Source organism: Rana temporaria, chromosome 3, assembly GCF_905171775.1.
Source record: "Rana temporaria chromosome 3, aRanTem1.1, whole genome shotgun sequence".
Classification (NCBI taxonomy): domain Eukaryota; kingdom Metazoa; phylum Chordata; class Amphibia; order Anura; family Ranidae; genus Rana; species Rana temporaria.
The window spans coordinates 5,211,170-5,227,548 of record NC_053491.1 but is presented as its reverse complement, the minus strand read 5'-3'; the positions used below and the strand labels follow the sequence as shown (position 1 = coordinate 5,227,548).

The 16,379-nt window shown below is 46.9% G+C and overlaps 1 protein-coding gene across 1 annotated transcript in view; it reads right to left on the bottom strand.

Moving 5' to 3' along the window:
* The window catches only part of ADGRA2 (adhesion G protein-coupled receptor A2), a 258,205-nt gene extending 243,421 nt beyond the window's left edge, over nt 1-14,784 (bottom strand). The window contains exon 1 of the mRNA XM_040342182.1: nt 14,078-14,784. Within this exon, the coding sequence (XP_040198116.1) occupies nt 14,078-14,322 (245 nt within the window). The 5' untranslated portion in view covers nt 14,323-14,784. The remainder of the gene's footprint in view (nt 1-14,077) is intronic.
* Between the last annotated feature and the right edge of the window lie 1,595 nt (nt 14,785-16,379).

The following is a 16,379-nucleotide window of genomic DNA, read 5'->3' as shown; positions in this document are numbered from 1 at the left end:
ATAGAGGGGGGAAGGAAGGCTCATTGATGGAGGTGGGGAGGGAAGGCTCATTGATGGAGGTGTGGAGGGAAGGCTTATTGATAGAGGGGGAAGGAAGGCTCATTGATGGAGGTGGGGAGGGGGGCTCATTAATGAAGGAGGGGAGGGGAGGCTCATTGATCATTGATGGAGGTGGAGAGGGAAGGCTCATTGATCATTGATGGAGGTGGGGGAGGGAAGGCTCATTGATGGAGGTGGGGGAGGGAAGTGGGAAGCCTTCTGATTAATTTCTATAGGAATAAAAATGCACCAAAAATTCCCAATTCTGCCCAATTTGAGCTACAAAAAAAGCTCCAGAATACTTTTGAGCTTCAAGCGTTTGGCTTCAGGCGACTCATGGCGGAGATGTGAACCGTCTCCATAGAGAATATTTGATTTTTTTCTCCTCCAGCGTTTTGGAGCTTCCAGCTACACTGAGGTGAGAACGGGGCCTTTAGGTTTACTTTAAGGTTTTGTACTTTAGTTCCTTCCGGAAGGGGGATCTGCTCGGCTCTGAGTGCGGAAGGATTATGGTCGGTAGAACTCTTAGCACAACCCTTGCAGGAACAACTCTGGATCACATCAGGAAAGTCGGTTCCGAATCGGACTCTTTCCTTGTCTTCGGCATGAAGAGAGACCGACACAACGTTTATACTTCTAGAATAAAGCTCTCTCCCCTCTCAGGATAGAATTTCACTGGCGCACACAAGGCACACTGGAGGACTCTGTTCTGCCACATCTGGAAGCACTTGAGCCGTCGTGAGTCTGGACGTGTCACACAAGCAAACCGAACTGCACCTATCTCAGCGCTCCGCCCCGCTCAGGGAGGATGGACCGGCTGTGTCCGGCCATGTTTAACCGGCAAATTCCTTCTGGAGTGTTCAGCTGTTCGTGAAATCCACACTCAACGAAGGTCGGGTTCTACGGTCTGCTAAGACTTTGATCCCTTTTATAAGCATCCTTCAAAACTAAATGAGGAGAAGTCTAAATTCTCTGAGGAACATTCTTCTCACTGATCACCAATGTAAGGAACATTCTTCCCACTGATCACCAATGTAAGGGACATTCTTCTCACTGATCACCAATGTAAGGAACATTCTTCTCACTGATCACCAATGTAAGGGACATTCTTCTCACTGATCACCAATGTAAGGGACATTCTTCCCACTGATCACCAATGTAAGGGACATTCTTCCCACTGATCACCAATGTAAGGGACATTCTTCTCACTGATCACCAATGTAAGGGACATTCTTCTCACTGATCACCAATGTAAGGGACATTCTTCTCACTGATCACCAATGTAAGGAACATTCTTCTCACTGATCACCAATGTAAGGAACATTCTTCTCACTGATCACCAATGTAAGGAACATTCGTCCCACTGATCACCAATGTAAGGGACATTCTTCCCACTGATCACCAATGTAAGGGACATTCTTCTCACTGTTCACCAATGTAAGGAACATTCTTCTCACTGATCACCAATGTAAGGAACATTCTTCTCACTGATCACCAATGTAAGGAACATTCTTCTCACTGATCACCAATGTAAGGAGCATTCTTCCCACTGATCACCAATGTAAGGGACATTCTTCCCACTGATCACCAATGTAAGGGACATTCTTCTCACTGATCACCAATGTAAGGGACATTCTTCCCACTGATCACCAATGTAAGGGGACATTCTTCTCACTGATCACCAATGTAAGGGACATTCTTCTCACTGATCACCAATGTAAGGGACATTCTTCTCACTGATCACCAATGTAAGGGGACATTCTTCTCACTGATCACCAATGTAAGGGACGTTCTTCCCACTGATCACCAATGTAAGGGACATTCTTCTCACTGATCACCAATGTAAGGGACATTCTTCTCACTGATCACCAATGTAAGGGACATTCTTCTCACTGATCACCAATGTAAGGGACATTCTTCTCACTGATCACCAATGTAAGGGACATTCTTCTCACTGATCACCAATGTAAGGAACATTCTTCCCACTGATCACCAATGTAAGGAACATTCTTCCCACTGATCACCAATGTAAGGAACATTCTTCCCACTGATCACCAATGTAAGGGACATTCTTCTCACTGATCACCAATGTAAGGGACATTCTTCTCACTGATCACCAATGTAAGGGACATTCTTCTCACTGATCACCAATGTAAGGAACATTCTTCTCACTGATCACCAATGTAAGGAACATTCTTCTCACTGATCACCAATGTAAGGAGCATTCTTCTCACTGATCACCAATGTAAGGGACATTCTTCCCACTGATCACCAATGTAAGGGACATTCTTCCCACTGATCACCAATGTAAGGGACATTCTTCTCACTGATCACCAATGTAAGGAACATTCTTCTCACTGATCACCAATGTAAGGGACATTCTTCTCACTGATCACCAATGTAAGGGACATTCTTCCCACTGATCACCAATGTAAGGGACATTCTTCCCACTGATCACCAATGTAAGGGACATTCTTCTCACTGATCACCAATGTAAGGGACATTCTTCTCACTGATCACCAATGTAAGGGACATTCTTCTCACTGATCACCAATGTAAGGAACATTCTTCCCACTGATCACCAATGTAAGGAACATTCTTCCCACTGATCACCAATGTAAGGAACATTCTTCTCACTGATCACCAATGTAAGGAACATTCTTCCCACTGATCACCAATGTAAGGAACATTCTTCCCACTGATCACCAATGTAAGGAACATTCTTTCCACTGATCACCAATGTAAGGAACATTCTTCTCACTGATCACCAATGTAAGGAACATTCTTCTCACTGATCACCAATGTAAGGGACATTCTTCCCACTGATCACCAATGTAAGGGACATTCTTCCCACTGATCACCAATGTAAGGAACATTCTTCCCACTGATCACCAATGTAAGGGACATTCTTCTCACTGATCACCAATGTAAGGGACATTCTTCCCACTGATCACCAATGTAAGGAACATTCTTCTCACTGATCACCAATGTAAGGAACATTCTTCTCACTGATCACCAATGTAAGGGACATTGTTCTTCCAAGGACAGGTGGGAGAAATCAAACACCCATCTTAGGAAGACCAGAACAGACAAAAACAATCAATCACTGCTCCACTCACTACAGTGAAGTCAAAAACGCCATTTACCTAGCAGCCTAGGGGGGGCGCTACCTTGATTCTTACAGCCCTGATACATTCTAAGGCTCTTGCACATACAGAAGAAGCACTTATATTATTATTAGCACCTTGGACCCACCTGGAAAAGGTGCACGCAAAAGAAAATATACAAACTCCGTGGGCCAGATTCATCAAGAGATACGACGGCGGATCTCCTGATCCGCCGTCGTATCTGTGAGAGCCGACGGTCGGATCTGTGAGATCCCACGGTCGGATCTATGCGACTGATTCATAAGAATCAGTTCCGCATAGATCTCCCTTAGATCCGACTGGTGTAAGTGACTTACACCAGTCGAATCTTAGGCTGTAATCTCCCGCCGGCCGCTAGGTGTCGTCGCTTTTTTTTACACGTCGCATATGCAAATGAGGAGAACCGCCGATTCACGTCCGTACGCCCGCCCGTCGCTCTTTTTCAACGTCGTTTGCGTTCGGCTTTTTCCGGCGGAGAGCTACCCCTGCTAATATGAGGGGTAGCTAATGTTAAGTATGGCCGACGTTCCCGCGCCGAGTTTTAAATTTGTTACGTCGTTTGCGTAAGTACGTCGGGAATACGGATGGCCGTAAGTAACCTAGCCGCCGAAAACAATGACGTCCTAGCGACGTCATTTGGAGCATGCGCACTGGGCTTTTTCGCCGGCGGCGCATGCGCAGTTAAATCGGCGCGGGAACGCGCCTGATTTAAATTGTACACTCCCCCTAGCCGCGGAATTTGCATTCCGCCGGGGGGAGTTAGGATCCGACGGTGCAATTTGTGAGGTAAGTGCTTTATGAATCATGCACTAGCCTCGCTAAATTGCACCGGCGGATCGTAAAACAGGTAGATCTGGCGGATCTAAAGATCCGCTGATCTACATGAATCTGGCCCCATGTATCTGGGGTGCAACCTAAACTCAGGTCCCCACTCCCCAGCACTGTAAGGTCACAATGACAGCCAATACCCGACTTGGAATGACCCTTCAGGGAGAAGAATGATGATCCGACACTATCATATTGTTCGTCCAGCTTGGCACGGATTGCCTATCTAGTATGAGGTCATCCTGAAAAAAAATACATCACTTCAGAGACTCAAAGCGGAACTCAGAAGTGTTCTAACAAGTGTCAACAAGTGTAAGAGCAACACGGCCGTCACCCCCGATAACCCCGGAGAAGGAAGAAGCCATATCTGTCCAAGGAAGGGAAGAGTGATACATAAACATAGGACACGGCACAGTGTGACCCACCAGGCCTCACCCCGGGATCTGTGAACATCTAAGGGCGTGTAGATGGTGATTGTGTACCGGGATGCCAGTAATAAGAGCTTCGCCCTCCTTGGCCACAGATCATAAGATTTGGTGACAGATCGGTGCAGAGCCATCCAGTTCCATATGTGGGCTTCAACCATGTCCACCATAAACAGCAAAGTGCGCCAACCCATAATAACCCAACTTCACTTTACTGAAGCCAGACCCCCCCCCAACAATAAGGATTCCGGTTGTTTTGCATTTCGTATTGCCCTTCAATTCGTATTTATTACCATCTTGAGCTCCGGAAAGGTTTTACCCCCTTCAAGACCATACCACTCTTCTGAGTTATGACTAAGGCCTTATCGGCTGAAACTCGTCAACTGTTCTCATTTGCGTTTTGTTCACTGTGGCTTGTTAATAAATACCAGTGGCGGCTGGTGCTCAAAATTTTTGGGGGGGCGCAAACGGAAAAAAAATTGCAGCCTCACTGTGCCCATCAAATGCAGCCACTGTGCCATCATTTGTCACCACTGTGCCATGCCGTCAAACGCAGCCACTGTGCCATCAATTGTCACCACTGTGCCATGCCGTCAAACGCAGCCACTGTGCCATGCCATCAAACACAGCCACTCTGCCATCAATTCGCACCACTGTGCCATGCCATCAAACGCAGCCACTGTGCCATCAATTTACACCACTGTGCCATGCCATCAAACGCAGCCACTGTGCCATCAATTGTCACCACTGTGCCATGCCGTCAAACGCAGCCACTGTGCCATCAATTGTCACCACTGTGCCATGCCATCAAACACAGCCACTGTGCCATCAATTTACACCACTGTGCCATGCCATCAAACGCAGCCACTGTGCCATCAATTATCACCACTGTGCCATCAATTGTCGCCACTGTGCCAATTGTCACCATTGTGCCCTTTAATTGTCGCCACCATGCCCATTCATGCCGCTGTGCCAATTGTCACCATTGTGCCCTTTAATTGTCGCCACTGTGCCCATTGATGTCACTGTGCCCTTTAATTGTCGCCACTGTGCCCATTCATGCTGCTGTGCCAATTGTCCCAACTGTGCCCATTGATGTCACTGTGCCCTTTGTCGCAGCTGTGCCCCTTCCCCCCCCCCGCCCGGCACTTACCTTTACTGGAGTCAGCCATCCACGTCCTCGACCCTCGATGTCTTCTCCCGCCCTCGATGACGCTTTAGCCAATCAGGTTACCGGTAGCCAGAACCGGCCAACCTGATTGGCTGAGACGCCTGTCGGTCTTATCCTCAGAACGCACCCCCCCGTGCGTTCCGAGGATAAGCTTCCGGGGACCCGAGGGCTGTACTCGGAAAGCCTATCAGAGCCGCTGGCACTGACCGGGGACATTCCATCCCATTCTATCACATACATCAGGCAAATTTGGCAGCCCGCGAGTCCCCTGAAAGCGAGAGGCCTTAGGAGACCCGCCTTCTTTGCAAAATTAGAGAGCCGCCTCTGCCTTTAAGGGACAGGAGCTCTCCCGAGTCTGGCAGTTCCGGGACACTGACTAATAATATGAAATAAGTCCATCACTTTCAGATTCAGAGTATGAACACTTGTAAAAACCATAGAGAGTGCCACTTCATAATTAGGGGAATCAGTCCCAGATTCTAATGTGTTGTTCATTATAGAACTTCAATCCCGCGAAAGTCCCTCCCGGGGGAAGTTCTGTCAGCGGCTTCGCTTTCTCCCTCCGAGGGAATTCATCTTCACTATCAGCTTCACCCCGTCTATTCCCATGCATCATGGTCAGGGCCACTTTCTGCCACCCCCAGGGCTGGTGCAAGGATTTTTGACACCCTAGGCAAAACCTAATTTGGCCCCCCCCTCGGGTCCACCCCTGACTCCACCCCCTTTGCCCTGCCCACGTATACTCCCCTAGTTTTTAATGAAGCGCCCATCAACTGCAGCCCACCAACACCCATCAAAGCAGCCTCACCAGTGCCCATCAAATGCAGCCTCACCAGCGTCCATCAAAGCAGCCTCACCAGCGCCCATCAAATGCAGCCTCACCAGTGCCCATCAAATGCAGCCTCACCAGCGCCCATCAAATGCAGCCTCACCAGCGTCCATCAAAGCAGCCTCCCCAGCGCCCATCAAATGCAGCCTCACCAGCGTACATCAAAGCAGCCTCACCAGTGCCCATCAAATGCAGCCTCACCAGCGCCCATCAAATGCAGCCTCACCAGCGCCCATCAAATGTAGCCTCACCAGTGCCCATCAAATGCAGCCTCACAAGCGCTCATCAAATGCAGCCTCACCAGTGCCCATCAAATGCAGCCTCACCAGCGCTCATCAAATGCAGCCTCACCAGCACCCACCAAATGCAGCCTCACCAGCCCCCATCAAATGCAGCCTCACCAGTGTCCATCAAAGCAGCCTCACCAGTGCCCATCAAAGCAGCCTCACCAGTGTCCATAAATGCAGCCTCAGCAGTGCCCATCAAATGCAGCCTCACCAGTGCCCATCAAATGCAGCCTCACCAGTGCCCACCAAATGCAGTCTCACCAGTGCCCATCAATGCAGCCTCACCAGCGCCCATCAATGCAGCCTCACCAGCGCCCATCAAATGCAGCCTCACCAGCGCCCATCAAATGCAGCCTCACCAGCGCCCATCAAATGCAGCCTCACCAGCGCCCATCACTGAATGTTTGCTTGCTTCCATTCATTTGAGAGTTGGAACACAGACACAGTCCTCCGCCCGGCCACCGGTGTTCCTACTCTCTTCTCTCTGCAACAAACAACTAAGTCTCAGCATCAGCAGGCTGCAGAGAGAAAAGACCACCAGTGGCTGGGCACTCCTTGGCAGCAGAGCGCCCTAGGCGGCTGCCTAGTTTGCCCAGTGGTAGCACCGCCCCTGGCTACTCTCACGATGGACCTCCATGGATACGTTGGATGGATTATTTATTCCCAATACAACGAAGACGTAGTGTGCCCATTATTATGGAGGAGGACCTGTCCCGGGGACACTCGTGTTGGTGGGTCCACCTTCATAGGAGAGAGATCTGATTGGTTGAGACAAAATGAGGGTGTCGTGACTCCCTGGGGTTCTATCTGGACTGGGAATGCGGCAAGCACCGGACCCTGGATCAGTATTATGAATAAGCGCTGCGCAAACAGTTCCCGCTACATAAATGCATTACAAGTCGTACACCAGGATTTCCAATGAGTACCGCTCAGGTCTGTGCGACTTCAAGTCGCAGCGACATCAAAGCAGTCCCTGCACTACTTTGGTGCGACTTGACCTCAAGAATACGCAGTCATTGCTTCAAGTCGTGGCAAAATCGCACGACTTTGGGGTTGCAATAGTGGAAACAATGTCGCTTTAGGATCTGCCAACCATTATGTGGTGAGCGGACCTGGAGGGAAGAAGGGAAAGGGGAGACGCGATTAAAACCTTTAAATACATCAAAGGGGGTGAATAAGGTTCAGGAAGGCGGTCTTTATCAATATGAAACCAAATTGAAGAACACGACCTCCAACTCACTGGAGGAAAGTTCAAAAGTAATCTTAGAAAGTATTATTTCACTGAAAGGGGGGTGATGATTGGGGGGGGGGGGGAAACTACCAGCAGAGGTAGCGAGACAGTCAATAGTAAATGGCTTCAAACATGCCTGGGATAAACATAGATCTATAGTCAGACAACAAATTTAACGAAAAACAAAAAATCAAGAAAAGAAAAGAAAAACAACAAAAATAAAAACAGAAAAAAATGGGCAGACAAAAATATAAATAAAAAACAAAACAAAAAAAAATGGGCAGACAAAAATATAAATAAAGAAAATAGATAAAAAAAAAAAAAAAAAAAATGGGTAGACAAAAATATAAATTAAAAAAAAACAACAACAAAAACAAAATATATATATAATGGCCAAATCTGCAAATCTGGATCTGCAAATGCACAAAAAAATAGATACGAACCTAGCCTTACTCAATCAACCAACCCAAATGCTGGTCGCAAACGCAATGCATTTGCCTGCACTGGATCACGTGGTACAGAAGTTCTATGCGATTCAGTTCCTATGCATTTTATGAAGTGGCTGCATGCACTACTTTCTTGGGGTGATCCGGGGTGACTTCAGCTGATTCAGATGAATGGGCTGAAATCGCACAGCGCCGAGACCACTTGTGAATCGCAATGCGCAGCGTGTTTCCTGTGCGATTCGAGGTGTGAGCCGGCCCACAATACAGATCTTCATTCTGACATCATCAATTGTTTATAAACATTTCATTACAAAACATCCACATGAGTCGCATCTTATTTATAGAGTATTTGTAAACAGACGAATATAAATACTGAAGAGATAAAATACCAATAATATAAATACTGAAGAGATAAAATACCAATAATATAAATACTGAAGAGATAAAATACCAATAATATAAATACTGAAGAGATAAAATATCAGAAATACTGAAGAGATCAATCACTAAATATAATAATGTACAGAATTCCACATTCTTGGGTTGTGAAAAACCCAAATTTTCTTTCCACTTTCGATGGAGTTGGAACGGTGAAAACCTCATTTTTTTTTTGGTGCCCCACAGGGGAGATTTAGGCCAAGATTCTTAGAGGAGATACGACGGCGTATCTCCAGATACGCCGTGGTATCTCTGCGTCCGGCCGGTCGTATCTATGCGCCTGATTCTTACAATCAGTTACGCATAGATATCTGTTAGATCCGACAGGCGTAAGTCTCTTACGCCCGTCGGATCGCAACTGCATTTTTACGCTGGCCGCTAGGTGACGCTTCCCTCGAACTCCGCGTTGAGTATGCAAATTAGGTATATACGCAAATTTCCCGTACGTACGCCCGGCCGACGCAGTAAAGTTACGCCATTTACGTTAGGCTTTTCGCCGGCGTATAGTTGCTCCTGTTATATGGCGGCATAAGTGCGGCGTAACAATGTTAAGTATGGCCGTCGTTCCCGCGTCGAAATTTGAAAAAAGTTACGTCGTTTGCGTAAGTCGTCCGTGAATGGGGCTGGATGTCATTTACGTTCACGTCGAAAAACAATGACGTCCTTGCGGCGTACTTTGGAGCAACGCACACTGGGAAATTTCCACGGACGGCGCATGCGCCGTTCGGGAAAAACGTCAATCACGTCCGGTCACAGTACATTTACATAAAACACGCCCCCCTGATCCAAATTTGAATTAGGCGGGCTTAACGCCGGGCCGATTTACGCTACCCCCCTGCAACTTACGGAGCAAGTGCTTTGAGAATACAGCACTTGCCCGTCTAAGTTGCGGCGGCGTAACGTAAATCGGATACGTTACGCCGCCGCAGAGATACGCCGCTGGACGAGAATCTGGCCCTTAGATTCACTTCCTGTTCTGCAGACACAACAGGAAGTGCGATACAATATTATAAATACTGAAGAGATAAAATACTAATATTATAAATACTGAAGAGATAAAATACTAATAATATAAATACTGAAGATATAATATACTAATATTATAAATACTGAAGAGATAAAATACTAATATTATAAATACAGAAGATATAATATACTAATATTATAAATACTAAAGAGATAAAATACTAATAACAAAAATACTGAAGATATAATATACTAATAATATAAATACTGAAGATATAATATACTAATAATATAAATACTGAAGAGATAAAATACTAATAATAGAAATACTGAAGAGATAAAATACTAATAATAGAAATAGAGAAGAGATAAAATACTAATAATAGAAATAGAGAAGAGATAAAATACTAATACCAGAAATACTGAAGAGATCAATCACTAAATATAATAATGTACAGAATTCCACATTCTTGGGTTTGATGTGTGGAACCTGAAATCATCCAGAGATCGGCTTAAAAGTACAATTAAAACCCAAATTTTCTTTTCATTTTGGATGGAGTTGGAACGGTAAAAACCTCATTTTTTTGTTGTGCCCCACAGGGGAGATTTAGATTCACTTCCTGTGCTGCAGACACAACAGGAAGTGCGATACAATAATATAAATACTGAAGAGATAAAATACTAATAATATAAATACTGAAGAGGTAATATACTAATAATATAAATACTGAAGATATAATATACTAATATTATAAATACTGAAGAGATAAAATACTAATAATATAAATACTGAAGAGATAAAATACTAATAATATAAATACTGAAGATATAGGGCCAGAGCCACGAAGCAGTTACGCTGGCGTATCTATTGATACGCCGCGTAACTTCTATTTTGCTCCGGCGTATCTTTGTTTTGTATCCACAAAACAAGATACGCCTGAATGTGGGCTCGATCCGACTGGCGTACGTCTTAGTACGCCGTCGGATCTAAGGTGCATTTTTACGCTGGCCGCTAGGTGGCGTTTCCATCTATTTTCCGCGTCGAGTATGCAAATTAGCTAGATACGGCGATCCACAAACGTACGTCCGGCCGGCGCATTTTTTTTTACGTCGTTTCCGTAAGGATTTTTTTCGGCGTAATGTTACCCCTGCTATATGAGGCGTATCCTATGTTAATTATGGCCGTCGTTCCCGCGTCGAATTTAGAAAATTTTACGTTGTTTGCTGAAGTCGTTTCGCGAATAGGGCTTTGCGTAGAATGACAATCACATCGTAAGCATTGGCTTGTTGCAGGGTTAATTTCGAGCATGCGCACTGGGATACCCCCTCGGAAGGCGCATGCGCCGTTCAAAATAAAAAAAACATCATTTACGTCGGGTCAAGTAAACTTAACATAAAACACGCCCACATCTTTAACATTTGAATTCCGCGCCCTTACGCCGGCAGATTTACGCTACGCCGCCGTAACTTTAGAGGCAAGTGCTTTGTGAATACAGCACTTGCCTCTCAAAGTTGCGGCAGCGTAGCGTTACAACGATACGCTACGCCGGAATAAAAATACGTGGATCTGGCCCATAATATACTAATATTGTAAAAACTGAAGAGATAAAATACTAATAATATAAATACTGAAGAGATAACATACTAATAATATAAATACTGAAGAGATAACATACTAATAATATAAATACTGAAGAGATAATATACTAATAATATAAATACTGAAGAGCTAAAATACTAATAATATAAATACTGAAGAGATAACATACTAATAATATAAATACTGAAGAGCTAAAATACTAATAATATAAATACTGAAGAGATAACATACTAATAATATAAATACTGAAGAGCTAAAATACTAATATTATAAATACCGAAGAGATAAAATACTAATAACAGAAATACTGAAGAGATCAATCACTAAATATAATAATGTACAGAATTCCACATTCTTGGGTTTGATGTGTGGAAACTAAAATAATCCAGAGATCAGCTTAAAAGTACAATTAAAACCCAAATTTTCTTTCCACTTTGGATGGAGTTTTTTTTTTTGTGCCCCACTGGGGAGATTTACATTCACTTCCTGTTCTGCAGACACAACAGGAAGTGCAATACAATTCTCCCCAATGCAAAGCCTATGCCCTTCTGGTGATAGTTGTCACCGCAGATGTCACCTCTGGTGGTCACCCAAAACTCGACTGTCCTCCCTGAATTCATTCTCAGTCACAAATGGTCCCCGGGACAAATCCAGAGGGTGTTTCTCCCCAATGGGGACACAGCAGTAAAAAAAACATGAAATGGCTTTAAAGAAAGACTAAAAGGCAAAACTTTCTTTTTTGGGGGGTTTTGGATAGAGTGAAGAGGGATTAGAACGTCTGTTATGTTTTTATCGCTGTCTGTTCCCCTTTTTCCTCTCTATTTTTCCCCCATTTATCATTAGAAATGGGAATTAAACTGGAAAGAAAATCCTACACTTTGGGTTGTCACCAAAACAAGAGAAGAAGGGAAATCTTTCAATGGGGACACTGGTTCTGGTGACACTTGGGGATTCCCTGATTTTGGAGGGATTTCTAATCATCTCGTGTTTTGTCTATGGGACAGGAAGTGATAGGAAATCTCCCCAATGGGACACAGATGACAACAAAATGACGAGGGTTATAATCCTCCTATAAGGTTCTTTCACATGGAATGTGTCTGGACTGCTCAGGAGGGGAATCTAATAGAATCCGGAGCAGTTCTATATGTATATAGAGCTCAGATACATTGTATACAGAGAATATATAGAGATTAGATACATTGTATACAGAGTTCCTGTATATAGAGAGATCTGATACATTGTACACAGAGTATATATATATATATAGAGAGAGAGAGAGAGAGAGAGAGAGAGATCTGATACATTGTATACAGAGTATATAGATAGATAGATAGAGAGAGAGAGAGAGAGAGAGAGAGAGAGAGAGATCAGATACATTGTATATATATATATATATAGAGAGAGAGAGAGAGAGAGAGAGAGAGAGATCAGATACATTGTATATATATATATATATATAGAGAGAGAGAGAGAGAGCGAGAGATCAGATACATTGTATATATATATATATATAGAGAGAGAGAGAGAGAGAGAGAGAGAGAGAGAGAGAGATCAGATACATTGTATACAGAGTTCTTGTGGATCAGTTACTTTGTATCATTATATATGTAACATGAAGTGCACACGTTTCCTGGATATGGTGAGCACTCCATTAGCAGACACACAAACTCCATGCAGACTGTAATTCCTAAACTTTCATCCAGATGGGACCCTCACCCTTCCACCCCCACCAGGACCCCTCACCCCCACCCCCACTCCAGGACCCCATACCCTTCCATCCCCCCCCAGGATCCCATACCCTTCCTCATCCCCCCAGGACCCCATACCCTTCCACATGCCCCCAGGACCCCATACTCTTCCACATCCCCCCCAGGACCCCATACCCTTCCACATTCCCCCCAGGACCCCTCACCCTTCCACATGCCCCAGGACCCCATACTCTTCCACATCCCCCCAGGACCCCATACCCTTCCACATCCCCCAGGACCCCATACCCTTCCACATCCCCCCAGGACCCCATACCCTTCCACATCGCCCCAGGACCCCATACCCTTCCACAACCCCCCAGGACCCCATACCCTTCCACAACCCCCCAGGACCCCATACCCTTCCACATGCCCCCCAGGACCCCATACCCTTCCACATCCCCCCAGGACCCCATACTCTTCCACATCCCCACAGGACCCCATACCCTTCCACAACCCCCCAGGACCCCATACCCTTCCACATCCCCCCCAGGACCCCTCACCCTTCCACATGCCCCAGGACCCCATACCCTTCCACATCCCCCCTGGACCCCATACCCTTCCACATCCCCCCAGTACCCCATACCCTTCAACAACCCCCCAGGACCCCATACCCTTCTACATCGCCCCAGCACCCCATACCCTTCCACATCCCCCCAGGACCCCATACCCTTCAACATCGCCCCAGGGCCCCATACCCTTCCACATCCCCCCAGGACCCCATACCCTTCCACATCCCCCCAGGACCCCATACCCTTCCACATCCCCCCATGACCCCATACCCTTCCACATCCCCCCAGTACCCCATACCCTTCCACAACCCGCCAGGACCCCATACCCTTCTACATCCCCCCAGGATCCCATACCCTTCCACATCCCCCAGGACCCCATACCCTTCCACACCCCCCCCAGGACCCCAGAACACTCACAGGGTGGCGGTCTTGTTGGGGATCAGGGCCGGGTCGGGCACCTCCAGTAGGTCCTCATTGGTACAGATCACCTTCTTCCTCTGAGCCCCGGTAGAAGTCACCCCATGTTTGGGGCGCTCCAGGACGCATTTGCAGCTGTGGATGAGGACGGGGCAGCTCCGGGTCCAGGGCACCAAGGAGAGGAGGAGGACCACCACCCCGATCAGGCAACTCACAGCCCGGAGACCCACCATCATCAGGGGCATGGTGTCAGCCCATCCTACCCGGGGCCGGAGAAATGCCCCCTGCGGCAAGTAAGTGGAGGGGTTCTTTGCTGCAGGGAAGTAGTTGAGCTGAGCTCTTTGCTGCAGGTAAGTAGTGGAAAGTTCCTTGCTGCAGGTAAGTAGTGGAAAGTTCCTTGCTGCAGGTAAGTAGTGGAGAGTTCCTTGCTGCAGGTAAGTAGTTGAGCTGAGTTCCTTGCTGCAGGTAAGTAGTTGAGCTGAGTTCCTTGCTGCAGGTAAGTAGTGAAAAGTTCCTTGCTGCAGGTAAGTAGTTGAACTGAGTTCTTTTCTGCAGGTAAGTAGTTGAGCTGAGTTCCTTGCTGCAGGTAAGTGTCAGCCTGGGACTTCCAGGTCCCTATTCCTCAGGCTGGGGGTTGGGCAGATTTGGGGGTAGCCTCCTATGATGGGACATAACGGATTTGTATCCAGCCATGGGATATCCTCACAGCTCTGAGTTCTCCTGATACTGGAGCTCCAGGACCTCCCCTTCCCTCTGGACACACCCTCCTCACTCCTCCTCCTCCTCCTCCTCCTCCTCACTCCGAGGAAGGATGCATGGACAGTCCAGGGGTGCAAGTCAAGGAAGGATGTCATTCCTCTACTAATGCCGCATGCAGGAACAGAGGTGGAAATGCATGGAGGAATATCCTAGAAAAGCAGATGTGTGTGTGTGGGGGGGGGGGGGGGGGGGCAGATTTTCCTGTCCTGAGGATGTGATGAGTCCCACCAGTCATTGATCCCAATTGTGCTGATTTATTGATTACGGGTATTTCTATAGAGCCGACAATTCAGAATTTACATATTGGACCTTCATATCAGTCCCTGGCTGAGTCCCGACCTCTGCAGGGACATGAAGCTGGAGGATTTCATCCAACATTCCTCAGGAAAATAGTCTGATCCTTTCATTCTTCCATCATTGGAGGCGATTTACTAAGACAATTGTTCACTTTGCATGAGATTTTTATTTTCTATTATTATTATTATTATTATTATTATTATTATTATTATTATTATTATTATAAGCATTAGCAATTTACATCAATTGTACATTCACATCAGTTCCTGCCAGGGCTGGACTGGGACAAAAATTGGGCCCGCTTTAATTTTGCAAACACTATACGTAATTGTCCCCAGAGAGCCCCCCCTCTTACATCAGGGTCTCCAGAGAGCCCCTCCTTACATCAGAGAGCCCCCCACTTACATCAGAGTCCCCAGAAAGCCCCTCTTACATTAGGGTCCCCAGAGCGCCCCCCCCCTTACATCAGGGTCTCCAGAGAGCCCCCCACTTACATCAGAGAGCCCCTCTTACATTAGGGTCCCCAGAGAGCCCCTCCTTACATTAGAGTCCCCAGAGAGCCCCTCTTACATTAGGGTCCCCAGAGAGCCCCTCCTTACATTAGAGTCCCCAGAGAGCCCCTCTTACATTAGGGTCCCCAGAGAGCCCCTCCTTACATTAGAGTCCCCAGAGAGCCCCCCTTACATTAGGGTCCCCAGAGAGCCCCTCTTACATTAGGGTCCCCAGAGAGCCCCTCCTTACATCAGAGAGCCCCCCACTTACAATAGGGTCCCCAGAGAGCCCCCTTACATTAGTGTCCCCAGAGAAGCCCTCCTTACATTAGAGTCCCAATAGAGCCCCCCCCTTACATCAGGGTCCCCAGAGAGCCCCTCCTTACATCAGAGAGCCCCCCACTTACATCAGAGTCCCCAGAGAGCCCCCTTACATTAGTGTCCCCAGAGAGCCCCTCCTTACATCAGAGTCCCCATAGAGCCCCCCCCCACTGACATCAGGGTACCTAGAGAGCCCCTCCCTACATCAGGGTCCCCAGAGAGCCTCCCCCTTACATCAGGGTCCCCAAAGAGCCCTCCACTGACATCAGGGTACCTAGAGAGCCCCTCCTTACCTCAGAGTCCCCGGAGAGCCCCTCCTTACATCAGGGTCACCAGAGAGAGGGCGGGCAGTGAGAGATGATGTAATCTCTCTGCTGCCCGCGGCTGCACAGTGAGGGTGGAACAGGAACAGCAGTGATGCAGGGCGGGGGCTG